Below are 23,175 nucleotides of genomic sequence, written 5' to 3' on the forward strand. Positions count from 1 at the left end.
TTTTAGTTATTATAATTTGAAGAAATAAACTATTTGAGAGTTAGAATTTATCAGTGTACTCTTTCTTCTGCTGTATCTCATTCTCATTATATTGATACTTATACCTAAGACCTATACCAAATTTAAGTCCTTCTTAGTTTTTTAAATTCTACTATTTAAATATTTCTTGAATATTTCCTCCCTTGTACATTACTGGCGTCACTGTCTTAATTCAAGGCCCTAGAATGATTGTTTTGACCCAAACTAGACTTTTATGCCTAGGGCTTACTCCCTGTCTAGCAGTCCTTTGCTCTGCCAACAGATATATCTTCTAGAGTTTGGATCATATGATGCCCCAATGGCTCTTCAGTTTCTAAAGAATAAAATGCAAACCTGGAATCTGCTGTTCAGCATCCTCCCTATTAGACTTCTGGATACCTATCCAGCCTCCTGTCTTCCTCACATTCTCTGCTGCAGTGTTATTAATGTACCTGGCAGTTCCCAGGTGGGTCACTCTCTTTCTGGCTTCTGCACCTTTATCATGAAGTTCCCTCTGTATTAAATAGCCTTTCTCTGTAAGCCTGGTGCACTCCATAATCTTTTATTCTGCTCTAGTGATCTCTTGTTTTTACATATTTTCTGACAACTCCCTTCTCTGCATTTCAGGTTTCAATTAATTGCTCTACTGGTTCCCATGACATTTTATACAGGCTTCTTTTGGCTCTGATGTCACTGCATTGCTATTAGATAATTATATATCTTTCTTCTTTACTAGGCTATGAAATCCTTCAGGTCACGGACAAGATTTGTTGCAGCTTTGTATAGCCCCTGATACAAGGCTTGGTGCTGGGGACTCAATGTTGAATAAGAATACAAGTTGAATGAATTAATTAATCATGTTAGAAGATTAGTACAATTTTGGTTCAGAATGAACTTTCCAGCACTATGTGTTGTCTAATAATTTAACCTTTTTACTTGGTGAATAAAATTCAGTTTATTTATTTTCCTGCAGATTTTGAATAAGAACATATTTTCATAGTAAAAAAAAGTCTTCTACTGGTCAAGTCCAAAAAGTTTCAAAATTCAGACTCATAAAATAAATGTAATAAATATAACAAAATACTGACCTAGGTTTATAATAGCTTTATGACGTGGTGAGGGCACTTTTGATTTTTCTATTAAACTGTGGACAGCATCTCCAAGGCCAAACTACATGGCTCTGACTGCTTTTACCCCTTGTATACAAACTTTGAGCTATCTCTGTGTACTGATTTTTTCTTTCCCTGAAGAGAAAATGGAAGAAATCACATAGATGATTCATCTACATTGTAATCCAAATGTAAGTCACCAGTAGCATGTTTATTCCTTCATGCATAGGGTGAGTCAGTGCTGTTTAATAGGCCTTGTGTGTCATAGTGTAAACTTTACCTAAGATACCGAGGAATTTGAACTTAACCATTTAAATTTCAGGAATATGGTAAAGAAAGAGAAAATTATATACTTTTAAATAAAATAGAGAAAAGCTTCCTAAATCTTGCCATCTAGAGTAAGTTTCAGAATAAGAAGTGATATAACGTCTATTTCTGGAAAAGTCTTGAACATAGTGCTAAATAATGCACTAGAGAAAAAAATCTATGTTTTTGCCTTAGACCTCTTTAAAGCAGAGTCTAGCAATTATCATGTATTTAATTTACAAGATGAGAGTTATTTTTATTCTTGTGAACTGCAGTTGTCTTCAACTAATATGGTATTGAAATGGAAATAGAAGTGAAATCTAGGTAAAGGACAGATGCGTCAAGTAACATGACAGCTGAAATGGTTCATTTACATGGCTGACATGGACAGAGTGCAGCGATCAATACCAGAATTGCTTAGAAACCCCTTCATATTTTGGGGAAAATTGAAATTGTCATTAAAGCAGTATTTCTGATTTAAATGTTACCTTGGAAGCAGGTTATATATTGCTGTGATTTTTTTTTTTTTTTTTTTTTTTGCTTTACCTGAAAAAAAGAAACAAAGCCTATTTCAGTGTTTAAATCCTAGGTCTTCCACTTGCTACCAGTGTGACCTTGGTTAAGTTACTAAACCCCATTTAAAAAAAAATCTTTAGAATGATAATGATAGTACCATTATTATTAGGAGAGTTATTGTGAGGATTAAATGAAATCATATGTAAATAGCTCTCAACAGTACTTTGCGTGTGGTAAATGCTCTGATATTGTTCTTATTAGGATGCTGATAATCATACTATAATATTATTCTTAACCTTTTTGAGCTCTTTGGTTAAAATTAAATTTATGTGTTTATATTCATTCTGGCATGTTGCATATTGACAGCACCCACTAAGCATGGTGTTCTGGGTACACTGGTGAATTACAGTAGCATAAAGAAATGACCTTGTCCAGAATAAACAGACCAAAATAATGAATGTATTTTAAAAATATCAGATCCCTGAATAGAGTCTGGAGATCTTGTTTTTGGTGTTGGTTTTATGCTTAACAAGCTCTGCATCCTTGAGCAAGTTGTGAATTTCTTCCACGAAATAAGGGACTTAGACCAGATACTTGTTAATATTTTTTTCTGCTTCAAAATATTATGGCACTCAATCATTGACTGTCGGGGGAGTTAGGGGAAAGTACTTATACAGTTTTAGGGCCGAGGCTGGATGATTTCAAGGTAAATCTTACAAGGTGGAGAACTGATTGTGATTGTGAGAGTTGAGCTGATGAGATAATAGCTTTGGATTTGTCAGTACGGTGATGCAAAGATCTTAAAGCAAGCTTTGATGAACAAGATGTTTTGATATTTAAGCTGTTTTAGTTGGTTCATGATCTTACTTTCTAGAGATTGTAGAGCTAGATTTTCCTAAGACAACAAAGCTGCTGTCTAATTTTCATCTCTGGCATCTTCAACATCTCACACCCTCTCTTCTTCCCTCCCCTCTTCTCTCTCATTTTTTTTTTTTTTTTCGCAAGAGAGTAGTACTATCACTGTAGAGCCTTGGATCTAATTAAATGCAGATCCAGTTCAGCGGGTTTGGGATAGGGCCTGAGAAACTGCTATTCTAACAAGCTCCCAGGTGAGGCCCTTGCTGCCTGTGGATGGCCTGCACTTTGAAGAGCAGAAGTCTATCTACAGCATCATATTTGTTAAGCAGCAGTCCTTTGTGCCATCTTCATCTCTTCTTTGTCTTCTAATTCAGATTGCAGATCTTGGGCTCTGAATTAAGCATCCTCATATTCCAAACTTGAACTTAGTCTTTGAATAAATATGTCATTATCTGCATCCCTGATTCCCACTGGGCATAACCCCACAGTTCCTGGGTGTGATCCATGGCTGTTTTTGCAGCTTCCTTTCACTGGTATGGCACTCTGCTTCTGTCAGTTTGCTGGTGTACTCCAGGTTCTGACTTCTGGCCTGGATTTACCTAGCCCAGATCCTTTTACTCATCTGAACCCACTTCAGGGTTCCATATTGAGGCCATTGCTGTACATTGCTATAAACGTTAAAATTTCCAACTGTTGCTCTTGGAAATGAGTATATATATATACATCTCCTGTCTCATCTGTTTATCATTCATGACTACAGTAATTAGTAATCCCTTCTGTGTCCTGAGGATCATGTAGTTCTCCTTTCAGTAGGGAGCTCTGCTTCAGGATGTAATGACCGCCTCCATTTTCAGAGAGTTGCCTAACCAATTGAATGGAAATCAGAGGTATAACTGGTTAGCACTAGAAGTTAAGCTGATTTCCACCCGAGTCCAGTTTATTTTTCCACATGTGTATCTTTGAGAAACTGATGTGCTAATTGCTTAAAGGTCTTTGTGGAGGCTCTTGCTGATGCTGGTGGGATTGGGTTCCTTCCAGCCTCTTTCATATTTCATGCAGCTTATCATTTAAAAGAGAACAATAGTATTAAACACTGGCTTTAGAAGTTCTTTTTTTCCTAGGTATCCTTATAAGATTCAACAGTATTATGGAATGACCATAAAAATAGTGGTAGGTGCTTCAAGAAATATAATTTTCTTTGAAAAGTAGAGGAAACAGCAAACAGTCTTCAAACTAACTACAAAAAACTGACAAGTTCAAGGCTGATTTCCACTGTAGTTTCATGTTACAGAAGTAGTTTAGTTTCATTTGCTGTAGTATAAGCTGAGTACCTTCAATATCCATTGTCATAACTCCAGTTTTCATTTCAATTTTTTGCTACAATAAAATTCTTATAGCTAAATTATAATGCAAATTAAAGTACTGCAAAATTTTAATAGACGTAATGTTCACCCATAGTCACATTCTTTCAGTTTCGTATTACATAAAAAACTAATAGTCCATAAAAATATGGTAAAGTTAAGCTACACTTAGAATAGACATGAAAAAAATTTTAAGCCAAACTAGATGGTCTGAATAGCATATTGAATGATGAATTAGAACTTAAAGAATGCCTATTATAGCTTTCCAGTTCTGTAATTTTAAATGTATTTATTAGAAAGTAGATTAATTTACATTTCGATGTCTTCATTATAGTGTGGGTGTGACAACTTCATGCTCATTCTATACTTCTCTATGAGATATTTGGTTCCTCTCCCAAGGGTTGTGAGTTTGCTTTGTCTCCCACAGAGACAGCATGGTTTTCTGGGATGTTTGACAACTATAGTTAGGCATGACGGTTGTTAGTGACTTTTCGTGAAATTAAGGTTAGCTCTGAATAGTCATGCTTCAGAAATGATCATTCATTTTGGTTATAAAATTTTTCTTGAAGACTTATTAGCATCACTCCTGTGTAGCACAGGGTCATATTTTATTGGCGCTTTTATCCCTCATCTGACATAATTAATGCTCTTCCCTCTGGCATGGTTAGAAAAAGTGGTAATCTTGGTTTTCTGCAGCTCCTGCTCATAATCACTAAACTACCCATTGCAGCCCAAGGCTGCTTTAACTTCACATTATTTCACTTAGTTGTCTTTTTCTGTTTTTAAAAATTACTGATTATTTAATTTGCTGATTTAAAAATCATTATGTGGGTCATCCATTCTTGCATTGATCAAGAGGATTCTGACATTAACCTGACAAAGCCAATTAATCCAGAAATCGTTGGTTTCCCACACTGTGCCCCAGTCCTGTCCTAAGTGCTGAAGTAGATGACAAAATTTAAGGCAAAGAAGAGAAGACAATTCATATTTAATATGCACTGTGTGTTGCTTTATTTAAAATATTTCACTTAAGCCTCACAACATCCCTGTGAGGTTATATAATTTTCTCCACTTTTCAGATGAGAAGACCTAGCTCAGAGACAGCCCAGGTCTTGAAAGTTACAAAGTGATACAGCTGTGATTGCAGCCCAGTTCTTCCTGTTTTCAAAACGCTTGTTGTTTCCATGACCTTTTAGCTATGAAGACCTTCCATGACCTTTTAGCTATGAAGACCTTCTATGACCTTTTAGCTATGAAGACCTTCTATGACCTTTTAGCTATGAAGACATTCTCCCCTCCAGCAGTTTGTTGATACTCCGAGGGCTGGGGTAGGGGAAGGCAGTTTCTCTCTTTTACTTGATTTAACATTGGGTTTAACCTTATTCACTAAAGAATGAAAGCTGGCTTGTGAAAAATGTGGCTTGGATTCCGTATGAGAAAGTTTGGTCAGTTAACGATTATACTATAGGTAGGTCTTTGCAAGGCACTTCCTTAGACGGATTCTCAGGACAGCATTGGAACAAATCACTGAAGTCTGGGGGTTGTACGTAAGTATAGTGTGGGAAAGGCTAATGCCATCTCTTCCTTGTTTCACTTAGCCAATAAACAAAACTTGAGTGTGTTTCGATTGGAAGAAAATTAACTAGCATTCATTACCTACAAACTCTATACTGTCCTTCAGAAGTATATCTAGTTTTATTCTGGTTTTTATTTACAGTCAGCTTACTTTGCTAATTTATAGTTTATTGTGTTTTTTCCTGCTAACATTCAAGACTTCCCATATTCATTTTAATTATACAGATTATAATTTCTATACAATTTCTAATTGTAGCAGTAACATTCATATTAAATGTACTGCTGAATTTTGCCAAGACAAGAATATAGAACAGGCTTCATCAAAGTGTAAATGAGAAATGGAAATGGTTTGGGTCTATTTTTCAAAATGCTGAATGACTTGAAAGTATTATTTCTGTAGGACTTGTGTAGAATAATGTATGACACAATAAAATGCCTAATATAACATCTTTATCAGTATAATAACAAGACATAATACAATTAATTTTTTTTTTTTGAGATAGGCTCTGACTTTATCACCCAGGCTAGAGTGCAGTGGCAGTGATCTCCGCTCACTGCAACCTCTGCCTCCTGGGCTCAAGCGATTCTCCCACCTCAGCCTCCCATGTAACTGGGATTGTAGGCACACACCACCATGCCTGACTAAATTTTGTATTTTTAGGAGAGATGGGGTTTTGCCATGTTGTCCAGGCTGGTCTCGAGTTCCTGGGTTTAAATGACCCACCCACCTTGGCCTCCCAAAGTACTGGGATTACAGGTGTGAACCACCATGCCTGGCCTATGGCCTATTAAATAATTTCCTTTTTTTTTTTTTTTTTTTTTTGGAGACAGAGTCTCATTCTGTCACCCTGGCTGGAGTGCAGTGGCATGATCTCAGCTCACTGCAACCTCCACCTCCTGGGTTCAAGCGATTCTCATGCCTCAGCCTCCCGAGTAGCTGGGATTGCAGGCGCCCACCACCATACCCAGCTAAGCTTTGTATTTTTTGTATTTTTAGTAGAGACGCGGTTTCACTATGTTGGCCAGGCTGGTCTCAAACTCCTGACCTCAGGTGATCCACCTGCCTCGGCCTCCCAAAGTACTGGTATTATGGGTGTGAGCCACCACACCTGGCTCTTTCTGTAAAGATTTAAAGTAGTATATAGTGAAGTTCTTTTCCCCTCCATATAATTCAGTTAATATGGTGAACTAAGACTCTGTCATTTAAGCCTTAGAAGTTTGGAATTTTAAATTTTTACTTGTAGTATAAGTATGAAATAATGACCCTGAGTTTCTCTTGAGAAATCTTATTATGTGTTCAGATTAGTATTATTCTCTATAAAGTGATCCACTTGTAAGGCTACATACGTTTATTCTAGTGGTGCTGCCATTGGTCAAATCGTTTTTTAATCATCTTTTTATATCATTCCCATCTCCGTTTATAAGCAATAGAATAACAGAACATAAGAGAATAGAATAGAACACACTCAATAGAAGAGAACAATGAATTACCTTATAGTTATAGTTAAGGTTATTGATGAGTGAGTCTTCACTTCATCTGCACTGATTCATCACCTTATTCATTGTGGCTGAGTCACAGTAACTTTTGGTAAGGTTTAGACATCAGAGTATAGTAATTTCATTTTGTTCAGTAAATACTTATTAAGCACTCACTATGTGCCAGGCACTGGTGGCACTGGGGTTACTTCAGTGAATAAAACAATTGCCATTTATAACATTAAATAACCACTTCTAAATGCATTTGTTTCCTAAAAAGGAGTTCCAAAAACTTTATAGAAAGATTAGAATTGTCAGAATACAGCTCTGACCTCACAGAAATCATACAAAATCATAGTATATTATGGGAAGGTAGTATAAATAAGAAAGGAAAATGAAATATCTAGTTGAGTGATTGCTATTCATAAGGTCAACACATGAAACATCAACCAGGTTTAATATCCTGAAATAGATTTTATAGGCCATGTTCTTTCTCTAAAGGTCACTGGAAGAACTTAATACCTTTTTATTAAAAATAAAATGGGAATGGTGGAATGGGATTTTCACATATTATTTGGATAAGTTGAATAGGCAAATTTTGCTTCTTTTTTATGAAGTTATATTATTTCATGTTTGCCATTTCTTATTTTACATGTGAAATATGTTTCTTACCCACCTTGCTATCCATCATGGAGAAACGTAGACTCGAAATCTTGAGGGTTCAAATGAAGTATAATAATAAATAGGAGTTGTTAAATAAAAGTATGTATATATGTATGTATGCATATACAAATAATTTTGGAGCAATCTCCTGTTTAAAGCAGAAAGTGAAAGCAAGGATTAAAGGCTCAATGCTTCTCAGTGAAGCATTTTTTTTTGTGAGGTTTCATGGTATAAGGAAAAGTGCACATGTACAGTTTGTCTTCACAGAGCCCTGTTTTCAAATTCAGACTGCCATTTAACAACTTCTCTGTGCCTCCATGTGGTATGACAAGGCTGTGATACCAGTCTCACAGCTTTGTCAGGATGATGGGATGGAATAATGTATATAAACTATCTTGTGCAATGCATAAGTAGTTAGGCATTCAAATTTCCTTTTTCCATTTAAAAAATTGCACAAGTAGTAAATGCATATAATATTTTCATATAGTATTTTTACAATCAGAACTATAAAGAATAAAAATCACACTCCTTTCCCTAGTGGTAATCATTTTTAACAATGTGGTGTGTATCCTTCTAGGCATTTTAAAGTACTTAGTTATCTATATATGCATGTACATTTCAAATGTTATACATATATAGTTATTGTTGCTTAGCTTTTCAACACCTAGGATCATGATAAACATCTTTTCTTCTGTAACATTACTTTTCCACACTGTATTTAGTCTTTCATAATACATATAGAACTACCTTATTCCTTAAACTGTCTTAACATACTTCATTGAATGAAGGTGTCATAATTTATTTATTTATTCCTCCATTGAGAGCACATTTGTTCCATAATATTTTAAATTTCGGTGTATGGTGCAACTGTGCAGAAAATAAATCATGGTTTAAGTTTTGTTTCTTTTGTTCTCAAAGAGATATCCGTCATCTTGAAGATGCTCACAGTGCTGAATCTATGTATAGTATATTCAAGTCTTTTTAACTATAGAGGTTAAGATGCATCCATTCTAAAGTGAGGAAGACAAATTTTCCAACTTGTCTAATCATGGAAATCTTGCTCAGCAGGTGGAACTACATTATTAAATCAGCGAATGTGGATGGGACAGTAGCAGGAGATAGGGTAGTCTGTGAGAATAAATTTGTAAACTGGTCATCAAAAGTTTCCTGAACACGCTTCTGGGTCAGGACTTCATACATAGCAGAGCAACTTCACTGCTTTCTTTCGTTCGTTCGTATTTATTTATCTAGAGATAGGGTCTCACTCTGTCGCCAGGCTGGAGTCCAGGTGCGTGATCTTTGCTCACTGCAACCTCTGCCTCCTGGGCTCAAGCGATCCTCCCACCTCAGCCTCCTGAGTAGCTAGGACTACAGGCGTGTACCAGCACACCTGGCTGATTTTTAAATTTTTTTGTACAGATGGGGTTTTGCCATGTTGCCAAGGCCGATCTGGAACTCCTGGGCTCAAATGATCCTCCTGCCTTGGCCTCCCAAAGTGCTGGGATTATAGGCGTGAGCCACTGTGCCTGGTCCCTCACCGCTTTCTGTTGAAAGTCAGTGGTTGACAAAAGATTAAAAAAAAAAAAAGTAGTAAAAAGAAAAAAAAAGTTTCCTGAAACATATTTTGTCAGCTTCTCTCCTTTTTCTTCCTTCCTACTAAACATTTACTGTCACCTACCATGTATTAGATACTGTTCCTGTAATTGACCGTCTTCCAATGTAGTACGGAAAATAACACATTAATCAAATGGTGCAAATAAAATGTATTGTGATCACTTTTGATAAACAAGCAGTGATTAAGGTTGCAGAAGATCGAACAATTAACTGCTGTGGGAATTAAAGAAGGCCTCCCCGATATTGTGGATCACTCAGTTCAGTTCATAAATATTTACCGAGAACCTCCTATGTGCCAGCATTAGAGATCCAAAGTTGAGAATGTATTGGATGACTTGTCCTTTCGCTAGTTTGTATCAGTGAAGGAGTAAATCGGAATTTTAAGAAGAAGAAATTATTGCCTGAAGATGATGTAATTTAAATTTCAAAACTGCTTGAAAATATATTGTATCTTATATAGATGAGTCATAGGACAAACATATAGACTGTTGTTCTATGGGAATGCTTGCTGTCTCAGCAGCTCAAATATTAATGCCTTAATAATTTACTTAATAAGCCAAAGATGTAGTTTGCTGATAGACTGTATGTTCATATACAAGCCTCTTTCCTCTGCTCTCCCATGCCTACCCTGTCTGCAACCTTTCTGCCCTCCTCACCCTCCTGTGTGCATGTATGAGTACCCGGAATATACAAACCTCATGGAACTATGGGACTCTTTGACCTCTATGATAAAAGATCTTCGGATTATGCTTACTTCTTGATTATCTTTTTGGGGAACATCTTGGCCTAGGGATTTGGATTATTCACTGCTTCTTTGTACATACTTCTTAGTTTGTTAACTTCTGCAACACAGTCTTCAAAAATTGTACACCTCAGGCTTTCAGAGATTTATTCCTGATTCTGAAAAATTGCTATTCTTTACATGTCCCATAACTGGAAGATTATCTAATCACAGTTAGCTAAGGCAGGAGAAGAATCTGAAGTTGGAAATTAGAAGTGGTGAACCTCAAGTTGCTCAGTTCCCAAAATTAGAGAATCATTAATGAAACACAGATGGTAAACACTGACTGATTCCTTCCCTGGGGTAAGATTCTATTTTCACAGATTTGGTGTATTTTTCTGCTAGAACCCAAAACCCAAAGAAATCTGAAAGTATGTTGTTTGTATAATATTTTTAACTTCCAGTATCAGTATCCAGTAGGGAGTGCTATGTAAAATGTTTTTTAAATCACTATATTGCTTCAGGCAATGAGGATTTTTGCAGACATTAATGCAACTATCCATAAAGCTCTATTATCTAAGCTATTTGTAAACATCATATGCCTGTGATAGGTTTGAAATCGTGCCTTAAAATATTATGTCTGTGAGAAAACATACCTAGGCCAAATGTTATATTATTAGGTACAAGAGTTTATATATATATATATTTTTTTTCTTTCCACCTTTTATTTTAGGTTGAGGGAGTACATGTGCAGATTTGTTACATGGGAAAATTGTGTGTTGCAGGGGTTTGGTGTACAGATTATTTCATCACTCAGGTAATGAGCATAGTACCCAATAGGTAGTTTTTCAGTCTTCACCCTCCTCCTACCCTTCCACCCTCAAAGAGGCCTCCGTGTCTATTATTCCCTTCTTTGTGTCCACAGGTATTCAGTGTTTAACTTCCACTTATAAACAAGCATATGTGGTATTTAGTTATCTGTCTTTGCATTAATTTGCTTAGAATAACAGCCTCCAGCTCCATCCATGTTGCTACAAAGGACGTGATTCCATTTTTTTATGGCTGCATGTTATTTCATGGTATATAGGTACCACCTTTTGAATGAATCCAATGTTGATGGGCTCCTGGGTTGAGTCCATGACCCTGCTATTGTGAATAGTGCTGCAGTGAACATACACATGCATGTGTCTTTATGGCAAAACGATTTATATTCCTTTGAGTATATACTCAGTGATGGGATTGCTGGATCGAGTGATAGTTCTAAGTTCTTTGAGACATCTCCGAACTGTTTTCGACAGTGACTGAAATAATTTATATGTTCCCACCAGCAGTGTATAAATGTTCCCTTTTTTTCCGCAGCTTTGCCAGCATCTGTTATTTTTTTGACTTTTTAATAATAGCCCCTCTCACTGGTGTGAGATGGTATCTCATTGTGGTTCTGAATTGCATTTCTCTAATAATTTGTAAGGTTCAGCATTTATTCATATGCTTGTTGGCTGCATGTATCTCTTCTTTGGAGAAGTGTCTGTTCATGTCCTTTGCCCATTTTTTAATAGGGTTGTTTAGTTTTTGCTTATTAATTTGTTTAAATTGCTTACAGATTCTGGATATTAGACCTTTGTTGGATGCAGAGTTTGCAAATTTTTTTCCCATTCTCTAGATTGTCTGTTTGCTCTATCGGTAGTTTCTTTTGCTGTGAAGAAGCTCTTTAGTTTAATTAGGTTCCAATTGTCAATTTTTGTTTTTGTTTTTGTTGCAATTGCATTTGGATTCTTTGTTATAAATCTTTGCCATGGCCTATGTTCAGAATGATATTTCCTAGCTTTTCTTCTAGGGTTTTTATGGTTTTAAGTTTTACATTTAACTCTTTAATCCACTATGAGCTGATTTTTATACATGGTAAAAGAAAGGGATCCAGTTTCAATCTTCTGCATATGATTAGCCAATTATCCCAGTACCATTTATTGAATAGGGAGTCATTTCCCCAATGCTTGTTTTCTTCAATGTTGTCAAAGATCTGGTGGTTGTAGGTGTGCAGCTTTATTTCTGGTTTCTGTAGCCTGTTCCATTGGTCTATGTGTCTGTTTTTATACTAGTACCATGCTGTTTTGGTTACCATAGCTGCCTTGTGGTGTGTTTGAAATCAGGTAGTGTGATGCCTCCAGCTTTGTTCTTTTCTTAGGATTGCTTTGGCTATTGCCTCTCTTTTGGTTCCATATGAATTAAAAAAATTTTTTTTTCTATTTCTGTGTAAAATGTCATTGGTAGTTTGATAGGAGTATCATTGAATTTGTAAATTGCTTTGAGTAGTATGGCTGTTTTTTTATTTGTATTTGTATTTTTTTGAGACAGAGTCTCGCTCTGCCGCCCAGGCTGGAGCACAGTGGTGCAATCTTCGCTCACTGTGACCACCTCCCGGGTTCAAGCGATTCTCCCTGCCTCAGCCTCCCGAGTATCTGGGACTACAGGTGCATGCCACCATGGCTGGCTAATTTTTTGTATTTTTAGTAGAGATGGGGTTTCACCATGTTAGCGAGGATGGTCTCGATCTCCTGACCTCGTGAGGAGAACTCCAATGAGTTTAGAATTTAATGACAAATGTATGATATGTTTTGAAACATAATTTCTCTTCCTCCAATACTCGTTTTTGCTAAAAAACAAAACGAAACAAATCATGATAGGACTGAGTTGTTTGCAACATAGACTTTAGTCTTATACTTATCCTGACTATTTGCATAAAGTACAGCAAGAATAACTATTTCTACATAGGCTTTTTAGATTGGTTTCGATGGAACTCTGTTCCACAAGGAATCTCAGATAAGACCTTTTAAAGCTGAGCCCAGCCATGGGTTTGTATCCTCAAATACCCTGTGAGTTGGGTAACCCTCTCTCTTAAGGTCCCAAGATAAACTTGAAGTTCGTAGGCCTGTTAGAAAGTGACATTCTTTACTGACCACGGGTTAGGAGCACTGTATGAGAACTGCGTAGGCAATGGTATGAGGCCAGTTTTTACCATGGGGCTTTTATTAGCTATGCAAGTTGAGCTTGACTCTTTAAAGGGAAGCATACCGTTCCAGTGAAATCTTGGTAAAACAACCAGTTTCTCCAATTGTGTCCTGCTGCAAAAGAAAAATGGATTCTTATTGCACTGATGCAAACATCTATATTGCCATAAGTTAAGAATACTCACAGATAGTTTCCAGGTTCGCGAGGAATCAGGCAGAGAGAAACAAACATGCTCCAAATTTTGTTCACAGGAATATACCTTACTCAATTATTAAAGGCTATAAATAGTTTAAAATAAGTTTCCTTCACACTGAAAAACAAAACAAGGATCAGCAATATTTCAAGCAGAAGTCAAAAATAATTGCTTCAGCTTTCTGAGTTCAGTCCATTTAGTTCTTCAATTCTTGATATTCATGAACATTTCAGCTCTTCATGAGTCCTGTACATTTTTTCTTTATTCCACTATTACAATCTACAAAGTTATCAGAAACCTGTATTTGAGAGCACCTGTCAAAGTTCTATCACTTACTATAAACCATCTTTTGAAAAGAATTAGAAGAAGACAACAATTATCTGTGAATAGAAATGTCCAGGGTAGTTACAGTTAGAAACATAATTGAGAAAGAAGTTTGGTGATCTCTGTGGTTTATAATAGCTTAACCTTATGTTTGCTAACATATACTTAGACATTAAATTTTAGAAATTCCTTACAGTTTTGGAGCAAATATTAGTATTCACCAAAATATAACCTAAAGAAGATTGAACATCATTCTGGCAATCCCATGTAACTAAACATGTCAGATGATCCTGTTTACCTCTTTTCTGGAGGCTCCAGGGGCCCTCTAAAGCCTGCCAAAAGCCAGGTATCAGGAAAGGCAATTTTGAGGCTCAAGTTTGATTTTGGGAAGCCTGTTAAATATGTTAGAGGATTAACACACTTGATGTTATGAAATTTATTTCCAGATTACCATAAATTATTTGACTGAGAAATTTTAATGAAGCAAAAACCTTTTATAACCCTTTCCAAATTTTGCCAAAGGGCAGATCAGTGCCCCAAGAGTACCCTGTTGTGCTTTCATTCCAATGCTCAACCCACAGAGAAACCACATAATAACCCCCGGAACCTAGTCAACATGTTCACACAGAAAGCCTCTTCTGCAAGAATCATTTCCACGATCCTTCTGCCACTTGTTTGAACCTTCAGCTTTACCTTATCTAATTCAAAACAATTCTTTAACCCTAGCCAATACTTTACATTTTCCTATCTTCTAATAATCTCTCATTAAAAACACATTTTACTGTTCTTATACACCTAGCATGTAAGTCTGTTTCCAGTAGTTTCAATTATGTGTTTTAATGGTACCTCCTAGCAATTTGAACTTTAATGTAAATCCTGGCAAGTTGTTTTAATTGTGTGCCAGATACAGCCAGCATAATTGACTCCTTCCAGCATAATTAAGGGTGTGGTTAATTCTATATGTCTATAAAGGGACAGACATATAGTTCTATATGTCTGTAAGGAAGTATATGTCCCTTACAGACATATAGAACTATGTCTATATGTCAATTGCCTTACCAGTTGTGGAGCAAGCAAGTCAAATAGTTCTTAAAACCCAAAAGGCAGTTTGTAACCTTAAAACATTTAGTGAGCCTAGTATCTAACCTGCATAATTTAGTCCTCCTATTTACATTTTGGTGACATCTGCATTTTACTAATAATCTTTAAGGCTGTTGTTATTTCCCAAAGATTAAAGTCATGTGAACTAAAAGGTACCATAGCTTTTATCTTCCCTTTAAAAAATATTTCATCCAAGCACTTTTCTTCCTTTAGGCCAATTACTTAGAGGTCTTTTTATAGACATCACACTCGACACATATATAGCTACACTGACAGGCAGACAGAAGAAGATTCAGTAGTTGCAAGACCTTTCATTTGCCAGTCTTTACGTATCTCTCATAATGTGAAGTAATTTCTGATACTCCCAAAAGTCAAAAATGCCGGATAACACAATGCAAAACAGAACAGAACCCTAAATTCTGAGAGGGATTTATCCACTTCCAGTTCCTGGGGTTTCATGAGGAAAACAGAGGTTTTTTGCAAAATGGGATATCTGGCGCCCCGTGTTTTTCCCAAGGAGTCCCAGGCTGTTGGAGCTTGAATATCTGCTTTTAATTAAACTGACTTTTAGCCATAGCACTCTTTAATAAGGTCCTTTTAAAATTTCTTAATACCTGACTTTAGCCAGGCCAAACAGCTGATATTTCTGGCTTTCAAACTTTACTAAAGGCTCAGAGAAAGAAAATCCAAGTCAGTTTGTGGAGGGGCAGGGAATCAAAAAATGGCAAAGGTCCTGCAGATATCAAACTAGAAAGAACTCATTTCCTAAGGCAGGATTGAACTCCTGGCTGCCATTGTAAAATGGTGAGGCTAGAACAAAACATTGCCACGTGGTTGCAGGCCTTGCTCCCAAGGATGTAAAACAGGATGGAGGCCTGCCACAAAGTTTGCTATGGAAAGATGGACAAAGTACACTAGATTGGCTACAGATTAAGACCAGCCTCACAAATCCTTTTTCACAATTAAAACTCTACTGAGAATATAAACAGTGATCCTTACCATTCCTAGCCTAGTTAAAATGTCTTCTAAAAGGAAAAAAAAGCTAATTTAAAAGTCAACTCCTGATCTGGTGGAGAAAAGGAAAGAAAAAAACCAGTTTAAAATGCCTAAAGAGGAACCTCTTATTTTTATGCAAATGGATTCCTCCACCAGTGAGAAAGACTTCATTACTGTTCAAGGGAGTGGGACCTTCTGGCTGGGGGAGCGGAAGGCTCTATGGATGCATGGCAGGGAGAGCTGCCTGCTGTTGTGCACCCTTGGTTCACGCACCCCAGCCTTGGCAGGGAGGGGAGGGTGGCGGGAGCCGCTGCTCGCCCTTCCGTCACAAAAAAGAAATGAAAATGCCATGGAGACTGAGGCTGACCTTATCAGCACCTGGGAGTGACGGGGGTTGGGGCATGGTTTCCCCTGCCCTCAGAAGTCTGAGGATGAAAAGGCTTAAAAATGAGATAAAAATAGGTTTGGTTTGCATCTCACTCACCCTTTTTTAAGCCCCACGTTGGGTGCTAAACTGTTGTAGGACTTTCTCCTTAGTTCACCTAAAAATGGGGTCCTTGTCACACAACCATGAGAGATTAGGCTTGCAGGCACTTTAAAGGGCAAGAAAAATTTATCGGGCAAAAAGGAAAACAAAGGTAAACAGAGAGTCTCAGCAAAGCGAAAGTCTTGCTAGCTGACTTCCGCCTCGTAGATTGAATCCTAGGTACCACCCTGGAACAGGGGAGATCAGGCTCCTCCCTCTAGCAAACAGTGCGCACTTCCCGAGGCTCCACCCCATTGCACACTCCTCCCAGTTGGAAGTTCTCTGGGGACCTCTTTATACTTGCTGTCTCATTCCTGAAATGAGGCCAGTACACCAGGAGCAGGAGAGGGGAAGGGAAGAGCAGTTAGAATAAACAGAAAGAGGAAGAGGAACAATTTCAGCAGCATTTTTCATTTTAAAAGTCACTTTATAAAATTTTACATTTTCCTTTTGCAAAGAAATAACTTTGTCAGAACCTCTTTTAGAAACTTCTAAGTATCATTGAAAATAGCTCTCCTAGTTATTTTATTTTAGAGCTAGCTTTTTAAAATTGAGAGTACAGATAAACTAGTTGAGGTATTTTAAAAGTACACTATTTCAACCGTTGTAATTTGGGGTCATCTTTAGTTACGTGTGACCAGTTTTCTAAATGTTAGCATGAAGAGGCACCATAAGCATTAAATATAAATCCAGCTGGTGTTTCTAAAGGTGGGTCACCCTTTAAGGACAAAGTCTAGGTTTTAGAGATAGTTGTCCATAATTTTCATTTTCCTTCCTGAATGACCAGAAACCTAGTGGGACTCATGAGAGCCTTTTATTATTTTGGTCACTCAAGAACATTTTAGATTTATCAATTGAACCAAGCTTCAGAATTTAACCGGTTTTTAAAATTACATGTTTTTCACTTAAGCCTCAAAGATTCACTTCCTCTTTTCAAAGACCAAAGTTTAAACTATAGAAAAGGTTGAAAAACTCCAACTAGTAGTTCAAAATAAAACCTTAACTTCAGAGAAAAATGAAAGTCACAAATCCGAGGTCAACAGATCTCTAGAGAATAACAAATGAAACTCTTGCCTTTTATAGAGCTTCACTTCCAACCTCAACTAGTTAAGAATATGTACAAATTGAATAAAGTCTTAATCCTTAATCAAGCCAGGAGGATTCAGATCCCAACAGGGGCCTTAGCAGAGATTCCTGCTGACTTTGGCAAGGTTGGGTGAAGGAGGACTTATCGTATTGGTACCAAGGTGCCGATTGCTGGTAAAGTGGTGGGGCTCTCTGGAGGTCCACTTCCGATCTCATCTAGGGTACCAAAATGTTAACCTTAAATAACTAGATTCCGAAAATGTGATTCATTATAGAGTATTCAAGCCTAAATCTATGTGGAAGCATAGATAGAAGCTGCCCTGAATATATCTTCTGATTAGCATCAGTTACAGGTGGATTTTAAAGGAAAGAGGCAGCTTCTAAGTTGTGTTTCCAGTAACTTATATTAATATAACAAAAGTTATTGATTAGCTCTGTATTGTTCTTTGTGTCACAAATTCCAGGAACTGGAAGATAATGGGTAAGGCAGCTAGTCAGGAACAGAAATGCCTGTAAACATGGCCCTTGGGTGTGGGTGCATAGGAAGGAAAGTGTGATTGAAGTCCCCTACTCTTGTCTTCCTGAGCCTGGTAAGTTTTGCATACCTCACCTAGCTCAGTCTGCTCTGAGCTATTTTTCTCCTATCACTGATAAGTTTTATTTTACTTTGTGATGTGTGCGTATAGACATAATGCGAATGGGAAAAGCATGGAAAAGAAAAATTAACATTTTACAATTTCATTTCAATTGGAACATTTAGTAGAATTTTCTGTTATTTTGTAGCTCTTTAATTTGCTTTGGGAGTTCATGCTCTATTAATTGCTGTCTCCATTTTTACTGGCATTGATGCTTTCCAGATGTCCTATTTTTGTTTAAAATGTTAACATTGATTACTTTTCCTTTGACTTAGATTTGTGGTATTGTTTACCATAAATTGTGTAGAACATCCTTGTTAATTATGTAGAACATCCTTGTTTAATTTTATGTAGTTACTTTAGAAACAATACAATGGTGATCACTAAAATAATAACATTTATCTAACCAAGCTGTTCTTGACTTATCATGGGTGTTCTTTGAATGTATAATTTAGATGATTTTACTTTTACCCTTTTCTGCTATGCTTTGAACATCTTCTATTTTTCCTCTTACTGAATAGATACTTATTTTCTTGAGAGGTCTGATTTTCCTTTTGTTTATTTATTGTTGCCTGTAACAGAACTCCTTCTTTTTTTTTTTTTTTTTTTTTTGAGACGGAGTCTGGCTCTGTCGCCCAGGCTGGAGTGCAGTGGCGCAATCTCAGCTCACTGCAAGCTCCGCCTCCCGGGTTCACGCCATTCTCCTGCCTCAGCCTCCCGAGTAGCTGGGACTACAGGCGCCCGCCACTACGCCCGGTTAATTTTTTTTTTGTATTTTTAGTAGAGACGGGGTTTCACCATGTTAGCCAGGATGGTCTGGATCTCCTGACCTCGTGATCCGCCCGCCTCGGCCTCCCAAAGTGCTGGGATTACAGGCGTGAGCCACCGCGCCCGGCCTCCTTTTTTTTTTTTAAGAAAAATTAGATGACAGAATCATTATAGTCCCTTAGTTCTTAAATATCCTAGCACTTTTAAAAATAAATATTTTTAAATCTAAAATCTTGGTATAAATATCATTAAAACAATCTCTCAAAATCAATTCACCTACCATTGTAATGCAGGTTGATTTAAGTTTGCATATTCTATATCCATATGCTCATGTATCATTTAATTTTAATGGAATTATATACTCAACTCTTGGTGATTTATGTTTTGTATGTAAAGCAAAATACTACCTCTACTAATAGAGATCTAAATAAAAACAGAAATGTTACCCACAATTCTTCCACCTCAGCAAAGGTGTCCCCTTTAATTTTTATATATACATATGCACAATTTATAAATTATGATTATTTGTACCTAATTTATTTTCTTTTATAGTGAATGAGCTTCACTGGGAGTGTATAGACTCCTAGAGCTTATTACCTTATGCTCTAGCAGTGGCATATTACTCCTTTCTGATTGCCAGGCTACCCATATACTTATACCTGCCTGGAGCTAGTTGAATACAGGAAGGCAAGGGCATGACTGGAGGGGTGGCTGGGTCCTTTCCTTTGAAGCAGGAAAGGAGTACTGATGTTCTGTATGTTGACAGGTCTCTCCGTTCCTCACTATGAACCCATTCCTGTTGGTGCCATTGTGAATACTCTTGTAAGAAAATCTTCTTTTCGCTCAGAGCAAGTCTTATCTACAAATTACCTATCTTTTCAGCAGAAGATAATGAGACTGTTGCGTGAATGTATAGGTCCTTTCTTTTCGTTCTTCTTATTGTTACTATCTGCCTAAACATAAAGGCTTCCCAAAACCTTGGCTTTAAACTAGGATGTTGGACACAACAATTTTATGAGCATAAAGGCTTTAATTTTCTTTAAAAACAGAATCTTAATCTGTGCCAATGTGATTTCTGTCACTAGGTAAATTATAGGTTCATTTTTGTGCTATGTTCTTAGACTATATGGTATACATTACCTGAATCCAGAGATGGATTAATTGTGACCTTGAGTTGTTTTTAATTTCTGAGTGCTTTTAACAAGAATGAGAGACAGTACTTAGTCTATCTTTTCAACAAAAGATAATGAGACTGTTGCCTGAATGTATACGCTCTTTCTTTACTTTCTTCTTAATGTTACTATCTGCTTAAACATAAAGGCTTCCCAAAACCTTGGCTTTAAACTAGCGTGTTGGACATAGCAATTTTATGAGTATAAAGACTTTAATTTTCTTTAAAAACAGAATCTTAATCTGTGCCAATGTGATTTCCCCAACTAGGTAAATTATAGGTTCATTTTTGTGCTATGTTCTTAGGCTATATGCTATACATTACCTGAATCCAGAGGTGGATTAATTGTGACCTTGAGATGTTTATAATTTCTGAGTGCTTTTAACAAGAATGAGAGACGGTACATAGTCTGATGGCTGAAGGTTCAGATGTCTGTCTTTCAGTTAGCAGTTGAGAAAGTGCACTAGTCAAGTGAACAATTTTCTATATCCATTTTGTGGCAAATTATCATGATTATTGTGTATTTTGTAGCTTTTGAGCAGCTGACTCTGCTAACACCTTTGAGTAGTTTTCAAGGCTGGGAAGTAGAAATGATCTGCTTATAGTACAGATAATAAGGCAAGAATATCATCTCCCTGGGAGAAAGTAGAGGATTAGGAATTTCAGCATGAAACCTAGCTGAATATTCATGCAGTGGATGGCTTTGGAGTATGTGAACATTATCTTCTTTCCTTGAGGGTTTGGGGGTATGATTATTTGAGAAAAATTTGTGTAATGAAACATTAGCATAAGGAATGAAGTTTGGATTTATGGTCCCATAATTAGACATATTTCTTAATAACTAGAATCTATTGACAAATGACTACCACATGAGTATTAGTGACACTTAGTTGTTTGGACCATGTACACATCAGTTAGTTGGATTGAGTGCTGGAGGTAAGGGTGGGAATATCCCATGACATTTCAAGTTCTTCTGTATTTATTTTCAAAGGTACTTTATTCCCCCTCTTGTTCCCCCAGCAAGAAGGTTTACAAGTAGTAAAGTATGGTACTTCACATAAAATAATGGCAGTTAGATTAAACACTGCTTCTTCATTTGTTTAGAGTTTTTCTTTGTTTATCTTTGTGAAAATGACTGAATTTGATGGGTTTTTATTTTTTCTTTTAGGCTCAGTTTATGAACCTCTTAAAAGCATTAATCTTCCAAGACCTGATAATGAAACTCTCTGGGATAAGTTGGACCATTATTACAGAATTGGTGAGCAAAACCTGAGGAAAACGTGTCCTTAGGTATCTGCGATTGGTATTCCCCTTGCCCTAGTTAAATCATGTACATTATGTGGATGATATTGTTCTATCATTGGGATGTTGGGGTACTTTCAGTGCTTAAGTAGCTGTGTATTCCAATTGTATGTCATTATCAGGACTATAAAAGGAATCTGGCAGATCATATCTGGCCCTTGAAGAATTTTAAAACTGTCACCAATATCTTCTGTGTTTTTTTAATCTTCCTAAATATTACCAGATTTGAGACCTTGAGGATGTTTCTTGATTAATACACAAATATTTTGTATAAGTATTAATTTGCTCATTTACCTAAACATGGTTCCCAGATAGTCCTAAACTTTTTATATCCGTTTCTAATTCATTGAGATACAAGAGATAATCACAAGTTAGTATTATTAATATCAGGGCGCTGGTGTTTTGTTTGTTTTATTTTGTTTTTCCAGGACCAGCCTTGCAAATTTTGTTTTTCAATGTGAGTAAGCAACTTTCAGATATGTGTATAAGGGCCTCCTCTTTGTTTGTCAGACCATCTATTAGAATGCATATTAATCTTTTTGTCAGTTTACATTTTATGCCATTTACTTGTACTAGGATGGCAGAAAACATAAAATTTGATTTCTCTCCCCCTAAGATGATGGATTTTTTTGTCTATTTCAACTTCATATAAAACTTCAATCTTACTTCTTTTGGTCAAGATTCTTGCTTGCATTAAGTTGCCCATTTTATTATCTTTTTGGCAATAACTAGCTAAAGAGAACTAACTATTTTTTTTATGTCAATTGTGTATTTTGGACTCTTAGGACTAATTTTTTACACTGGAAAAAATAATAAATACCCTGGTTTTCTGAAAGAAATGATTATGATAAGATCAATTTAGAGGCCGGGCCTGGTGGCTCACGCCTGTAATCCCAGCACTTTGGGAGACTGAGGCAGGTGGATCACAAGGTCAGGAGTTTGAGACCAGCCTGACCAACATGGAGAAACCCCGTCTCTACTAAAAATACAAAAATCAGCCATGTGTGGTGGTGCACTCCTGTGATCCCAGCTCCAGAACAGAATGTTTTTGACCTTTGGAAAACTATCCTAAAAAGTAGATAACATGGCTAGGTGTGATCTCTCATGCCTGTAATCCTAGCCCTTTGGGAGACCAGGATGGAAGGACTGCTTGAACCCAAGAGTTCGAGACCAGCCTGGGCAACATAACAAGCCCTCCATCTCTACAAAAAGCTTAAAAATTAGCCTGGCATGGTGGCGATTGCCTGTAGACCCAGCTACTTGGGAGTCTAAGTTGGGAGGATCACTGAAGCCCAGGGATTAGAGGCTGCAGTGAGCTTATGATCATGCAACTGCATTCCAGCCTGGGTTATAGAGTGAGACCCTGTCTCAAAACAAAAAGGTAGTTGCCAATCTAGATAAGGTTAATGTAATGCATTTTAGGAAAAGCATTACCCATCCATTTATAGTTAGATAGCAATAAAATAGTTTTTAGTAAATATAATTTTAGTGTATGTGTTTTCCTATTTTAGAGCTCATTTATAAAAGATAATAAAACATTAATTTCAGACTTATTTAAGTAAAATGTTCATAAAAAATTATTTACTTGCTGCTGTGTTCATGTTATATATGGATGGAATTCAGTTTTAAAATGTTAAACATTTTCCTAACCTGTACAATAAAGTAAAATGAATACTGTACACTCCCTCTGAAGACCAGGCACAATTTAGTCATCAGTGAAACACAGGATTCCAGCCTGTTCTGTGATCTTTCCCTCGCCCCTCCTACATTGTTGATCATTTACTGTAGCAGTTGAGGTGGCTTTGTGATTTACTAAATGTATGCTACTCTTTCTTGTGCATTTGCTTTAA

General features: G+C 36.7%; 1 protein-coding gene across 8 annotated transcripts in view; it reads left to right on the forward strand.

Annotated features, from left to right (window-relative positions):
* PHKB (phosphorylase kinase regulatory subunit beta) overlaps positions 1 to 23,175 on the forward strand; it is a 245,101-nt gene that overhangs the window by 15,148 nt on the left and 206,778 nt on the right. For all 8 annotated transcript variants that reach the window (XM_019012271.4, XM_063700179.1, XM_004057607.5 and 5 more), the window contains one exon: positions 21,192 to 21,281. In XM_019012271.4, coding sequence (XP_018867816.1) covers positions 21,192 to 21,281 — 90 coding nt within the window. The remainder of the gene's footprint in view (positions 1 to 21,191; positions 21,282 to 23,175) is intronic.

This window comes from Gorilla gorilla, chromosome 18 (assembly GCF_029281585.2).
Source record: "Gorilla gorilla gorilla isolate KB3781 chromosome 18, NHGRI_mGorGor1-v2.1_pri, whole genome shotgun sequence".
Taxonomy (NCBI): domain Eukaryota; kingdom Metazoa; phylum Chordata; class Mammalia; order Primates; family Hominidae; genus Gorilla; species Gorilla gorilla.